Raw genomic sequence first — 6,505 nt, 5'->3', positions numbered from 1 at the left:
TTCACCCCTTGGGGGGTAGATTTGGAGATGTGGCAGCTCTCCTTTTCTCTTTCTAGGGTTTTCTATCTCTTCCATTCTTCATGATGATGGAGAACAAACCTTATTTGTTAATGGGGAAGATGTAACCTCTAAACTCTCTTGCATTTCAATTTATTCTTATTAATTATATATGCTTCTTTCATTAATTGTTAGGGTAATTCGTCTTCACTCAATGCTTGCTTTGTTTAACTCATTCATTAGCATGATGTATGATTTGCATGAGTACCGGAAGGTATCTTACAATTCAGGTTCTGGAGAATTATTCCCAGAAGCAGTATTGCTCATGAATGGGGGTATGAGTTCTGGTTATCTTACGCTTCTGTTTGTAAGAATTAATTATTAGGGATGATGAAAGACATTATGATCTATAATTAAGGATAGATTTTCTTCGTCGAGGAATCGGGTTTTAAGTAATTTAGAAAGTGACATTGACATTAATAAAGAAGATGAATACTTATATGCATGAGAGTGATTAGGTGAAATCTAAAGCCCAATAACATATTCATCTCATATTTTAAATATCATCCATTCATATTTGTGTTTAGCCTCAATGTGTCAAATTGCATTCATGTTTATTTTTATTGCATTTGCATTCAAAATCCCAAAAATTGTTCTTCTTAAGTCTTAATTAGTTAAGCAATTACACAACTGTTTAGTGTTGTGAGTCCTTTGGGATACAATACTTGGTCTTACCATTTTATATTACTTGATATGATTCGGTACACTTGTCGAAGTCTTAACAGCGCCCCTCAAGGGGCAAGCAGGCGCTGGTGCGTGACTGGTGGCACTGAGGGCCCCAGAAAAGGGTAACCAGGCATCTTGCGACCTTCTGCAGCCTTCTCTTGTGGTTCTTTTTCTGTCCTTTCTAGGTTCCAACTTCTTGATACTTTAACTCCTCTTCCAAATCATTCCAATAACCTACAAAATCAAGGGAATTAGTGATAAAAATCATCAAGTATAACCTCAACTCTCTTATTCACACAATTAAACTCAAAACGAGAGATTAAGCAAGTTTCTAAGTCAAAAAGGGTTAATTTAGTATCAAAATTGAATCACAGATAACGGTAAAATCAATCGTTATAAACATCACTGATGTTCTTCCTAATCTTCCAGATTTCGCTAACAAACCACGTTAAAACTTTGAATCTTAACACCCTTAATTTAATTTTGAAAACAAAAATCCTAATATCAGAAATGCACTTTCAAAATCATTAAATCCACCTCACTAGGCCTATAGGGAATCCACATGGCAGTTAAATGCTATCTCATTTGGGTTTTTCATAGATGGATAGTGGGTCGTTAACGATTTAAACGCCATCTGCGAAAAAGGACTAAATTGAACATAAATTACATTCTTTAGGACAACATTGAACAAAAAAAAAAAAACTAGGACCATTTCGAACAAACCTGACGAAAATAGGGACCATCAGTGCTATTAAGCCTTTTTGTATTGATCATTTAATGAGAAATTAAGGTTAATGCAACTCAATCATACAATCATACGATTAATAAGCAAACTTTAAACATTAAAATAAGAACCTGAGAGTGTGAAAGGCCAATAACAATGGACAACCCGCGATCAAAATGGTAGAAAATTCAACTATGCAAAATCAAACCTAGACAAAAATACAAACAAAATATTAGTTTTAGGAACAAAAATAAACACCAAAACGCAAAAAAAAAAATTACCTTTAAAGGTGGAGAATCAGAATAACCAACCCAAGAAGAGGTTTGGAACGATTTTGATCAGTGATAATGGTTCCTAAACTTTCACGATGGCAATAGAGACGATAAGAAAGGCATTGAACGGTGCAAAAATGCAAAGAAAAGAGGTTTCTAGGTGGCGGAGCAGCGTTGTGTTTGTGTTTGCAGAGGGAAGAACAGTTTCGTGTAAAAGATGAAATTGTTCACCCTCTGTCTTTTATTTTTTTAACCTGGAAAAGGTTATTACATCGGTTTTCAAGAAAAACGAGGCAATATGGGGGCTACAACCTCGATTTTCCAAACAACCGAGGCCTAAAGTTGCAAAAAAAAATTAAAATTAATTTAAAATGGAAAATTTGCAATTTTATTCAACTTTTTTGCCCCGGTTCCCCGCCAAACCGAGGCATAAGACCCATATTACCTCGGTTGCAACAGAATTGGTGCCAAAAACTGAAAAAAAAAATTATATTTTAAATATTCAAAATGGGTTAAAGTAGGGTCTATGGCATCGGTTCTAAGGAAACCGAGGCCAAAAGTCCTGCACAGATATAACATGTCTCTAAAAATCTGACTTTTCAACTTCCTTTTTGATAATGTAATATCCTGTAATTATCTTCTAAATAAATATAATATATTCAATATGTATTTGGTTGCTATAGAGATTTTAAAATATTTAAGAAAATCTTGCGAAACTTAAAAAGACATGATAATTATTTTCTTTTGATATTTTCTTATATTATTAAATAAGATAATTATTTAAAAATATGAAATAAAATATCTAAAGATATATTTATACTAAATTATATTTTATTGTAAAGATTATTGAATTATAAAAAAAATGTGAAATAAGATACAGAAAACCACCTAGTCCAATTTGTGTTGTTTATTCCACTTCTTAACTTACCCAAAATTAGTTTAGCTCAACCAAACTGGCTTTTCAACAATCATCATTTCTTTATGTTTTCGTGATTTTCTTATCTTCTTCATGCTATACTTAACTTGATTTTTTTAATTTAGTTAACCTATGACCTTAAACTTAGCTTAAACTACATCAAAACACTTCAGCATATTCAAAGAATTGTATGCAACTAAAAGTTATTTTTAATATATTTTTATATCTCAAGGTTGTTTAGCTATCTTAGAATAAATCCTAATTAAAACAACATTTTAAGCACAAAATCCAATTAACAAGTCAAGATTAAAAGTTAAATAAGGGCATAAATATGGATTCATTAGTTACCTTCTACCATGTATCAGTTCCACATGATCATTTAATTTTGGATTATTTATCATTTTGTAATAGAATTATCTCAATTCCATTTTTTTTTGTTTAAACTCATTTGTTTGCTTAGTCTAAGAAAATGATTTTCTTAACTAGTTTAATCTATAAATAAATTATATTGTGTGGTTATATTGCTCTATATTTTTAGGATTTTAAAAGATTGTAAACTTTCTTAACTATTACTTAGAAGGCAAGTAACTTTCATGTAAATATCTTAAATTGTAATTGATTTTCTAAATTATATATGATTTTGAATATTGATTAAATTGATAATTAATGTGTAGAAATTGAAGTTGGAAGTTTATGCAAATTTAAATTCGTTTTAAACTAGATAATGACTTAGAATGGTCAACATAAGTATTGTTAGTTATTTGGTGCAAAATCTACTTTGGTTGAGTCTAAAATTGTGTTTAAACTTGTTAGGATGGTTATATATATTGATTATAAATGGTTTGTGTTGGTTTTGACTATATGGTGAAATTTATATTTTATACATATCTCACTTGAGTGTTGAGTGATCAAATGAAGATTATAATCTTGAATGGAGAGTATTATCACTTGAATTGTTATTTCTTAAGCTAGAAGTCAACTTTGAAGTGAAGATGAAACAATGAATATTTGTCCACTTGGAAGGTTTATTGCTCAACTTGTTACTAATTACTAACGTGATAAGGTTAATCTCTTAAGTGACATGTGTAAGCTTAAGTAAAAAGAAAATCAAGAACAAGTTTTACTTTAATTGTGCTTATCACTTAAGTGTTGACAAGATACTCAAACAATAATGTTAAACTTGAGTAATTTCAGTCACATTTAGTATATCTTAATAAAAGTTGCACATATCTTGAAATATGATTTTTAATGTCTAAGCCAAGTATTTATTATAATATTTGATTAAACTATGATATTACATTAATTTAAATTATTATTGGAATGATTATGTGAATCATTTATATATATATATATATATATATATATATATATATATATATATATATATATGATTAAACAATATGAATTTGTAAATTTGAAACACGTGCATCTATTTCACATTTTAAATATATTAAACTTATAGTAATTTTAGAATGACTCAAGTGTCTAGATATACATATTTATGTCAATTTTTTATACATATAAAATGTCAATTAAGTTTTTCTTATTGTATATTCATTTGATACTCAAATTTGTACAAATAGAGTGTGCTTTTATTATAGTCGCATGCTTATGACTTCTTTAATAAGTTGGATTTATTATGATGTGCAAATCATTTTAGCTAGATATTACAGTTAAAAAAATCAAAACCCAAATACAACGTAAACATATTACATTTTATCTTATTCAACAATATATTTATGTTTTTTTTCTTTTAAAGTAGAAAACAACTTGCTGTGAGTGCCTTCCAAACAAACTTTTGTTTTTCCTTAAAATAGTGAGATATACCACCAATCTTGCTTCCTCTTCCATTTCATTTTAGAATCATTCTACATTTCTAAAATACATTTATTTAAAACTGTACCAGGGAGTGCCGGGCGCCGTACAAAAGACGCCCATGAGAAAGGTTGTCCGCCCGGTTTGGCGCCCACTGTGGGGCCGTGCGATTTCAAAAACCCAATGGTGACCACGAGAAACATGAGCATGGACGACCCCGTTGAGATGATTCGCGTATTGCAGCAGAAAATGGACGAGATGCAGCAGCGCCACGAGGACGAGATGGCGACCGTAAAGGCCGACTGCGAAGCCCGGATAGCCCGGGAGGTTGGACGGATAGACGGGGGAGAGCGAGTAAAGGATAAAGGAAAGGAGGTGGCGGGAGAGCGCCCGCCCCCAGATACCGAGTGTGATAGGACTTGGAGGCCCACCGGATCTGAAGCAGAAGGAAGCAAGGCTAAATCGGTGCATGCGGAGAGCGTTGCCGAGGACGGGCGGATGGTAGTCAAGTCGGAGCCGTCATCCGCCTTATTGCTTCCATTCACCCAGAACATAATGAATGTCCAAATCTCGGAGCAATTTGTGGCTTCGCAGTTCAAAATGTATAACGGGACAACGGATCCTGCGTCCCATATCCAGACGTTCTCGAACGCAATGGCGTTCCGAACGGGCAATGAAGCCATTTGGTGCCGAGCGTTCTCGCTCTCATTGGAGGACGAAGCATTGGAATGGTTTAATACCCTCCCCCCTAATTCAATAGAAAACTTTACCGGGTTAAAGCAGCTATTCATTAAACAATTCACGGCCAGTAGTACCCAAGACTTGACCGTATTCGAATTAATGACCCTCAAGCAGGGGAAGGATGAAGCGCTGCGGACGTTTATGGACAGGTATCAGAAGACCGTCCGGCGCGTGAAAAGCCTGACGCCAGAGCTCGCCCTTCACTATATCCTGCCGGCTCTAAAGCCGGGGCCGTTTAAGGATAGCGTCTGCAGGCGAGCGCCCAAAACAATGGAGGAGCTGAGGGAACGAGCGGCAGATGAGATAAGGGTGGAGGAGATGAAGCTCTCCTACAAAAAAGAAAATCAAGAAGCCAGGGAACCAAGGACGGACGGTAATAAGCCCGGCTCGTCGACGGGAAAAACGTCTGGTCCTAGGCCCAGAGAGCAGAGAAAGGGACCTCTCTTCCCATAGTATACACTTCTAAACGCCTTGAGGGAGAAAATTCTCCGAGAGGCCCTGAGTGCAAAATCGATACCGGAGCGGGAAGGAAACCCAACTCCGAAGAATGCTGATTGGAGCAAGCACTATGCATACCATAAAAATACAGGTCATACCACCGAGGAATGTTGGACCCTCAGGGATAAAATAGAGGAGCTCATCCGGGCAGGAAAGCTTAAGAAATACGTCTGTGATGAACGCCCGCCCCAATCAACCGATCGGCCTGCTCAGAGGTCGGCGTACCGAAAAGATAAGCCGAGGAGCACGAGAGCGGAGCGACCCCGCTCAGAGAGGCGACCGAACCGAAGTCGAAGCCGCAGCCGGGAACGCCCCTTGAGAGGACATATCAACACTATTTCTGGAGGATTCGCGGGAGGAGGATCGTCCTCCTCCGCCCGTAAACGCCATGTTCGAGCCCTCCAGTCCGTGCATTTAGTAGACAAGCCACGCCGCTCCATGCCGCCCATCACCTTTTCGGATGAAGATTTTCACGCCCCTGATCCTGACCAGGACGACCCAATGGTCATAACGGCAGAGATAGCGCGGTACGGAATCAGCAAAGTTCTAGTTGACTAGGGAAGTTCGGTCAACATCCTCTACTGGAAGACTTTCCTGCAGATGGATATCTCAGAGGACCTCATCGTTCCTTATGATGGGCAGATAGTAGGCTTTGCAGGAGAAAGGGTAGACACTAGGGGGTACGTAGAGTTGAGAACAAGGTTGGGAACCGGACGTTCTAGCGAAGAGAAGAGGGTCCGGTATCTGCTGATAGAGGCTAACACGTCGTACAACGTACTGCTCGGAAGGCCGTGCCTAAACGCGTTTGGGGCAATC

The 6,505-nt window shown here is 36.6% G+C and overlaps 1 protein-coding gene across 1 annotated transcript; it reads left to right on the top strand.

Moving 5' to 3' along the window:
* Window positions 1–4,651: 4,651 nt before the first annotated feature.
* On the top strand, window positions 4,652–6,247 carry LOC108321929 (uncharacterized). Its single transcript, XM_017553845.2, has 2 exons — window positions 4,652–5,564; window positions 5,781–6,247. The coding sequence occupies exons 1-2, from the start codon at window positions 4,652–4,654 to the stop codon at window positions 6,245–6,247; spliced, it is 1,380 nt and encodes a 459-aa protein (XP_017409334.2).
* Window positions 6,248–6,505: the final 258 nt, after the last annotated feature.

Source organism: Vigna angularis, chromosome 6 (assembly GCF_016808095.1).
Source record: "Vigna angularis cultivar LongXiaoDou No.4 chromosome 6, ASM1680809v1, whole genome shotgun sequence".
Classification (NCBI taxonomy): domain Eukaryota; kingdom Viridiplantae; phylum Streptophyta; class Magnoliopsida; order Fabales; family Fabaceae; genus Vigna; species Vigna angularis.
This window is presented reverse-complemented; position numbering and strand designations above follow the sequence as displayed.

Coding starts and splice junctions, on each gene's coding strand:
- LOC108321929 (XM_017553845.2), top strand. CDS start 4,652: ATGAGCATGGACGACCCCGTTGAGATGATTCGCGTATTGCAGCAGAAA. Junction 5,565..5,780: donor CAGGGAACCAAGGACGGACG/GTAATAAGCCCG, acceptor ATAAAAATACAG/GTCATACCACCGAGGAATGT.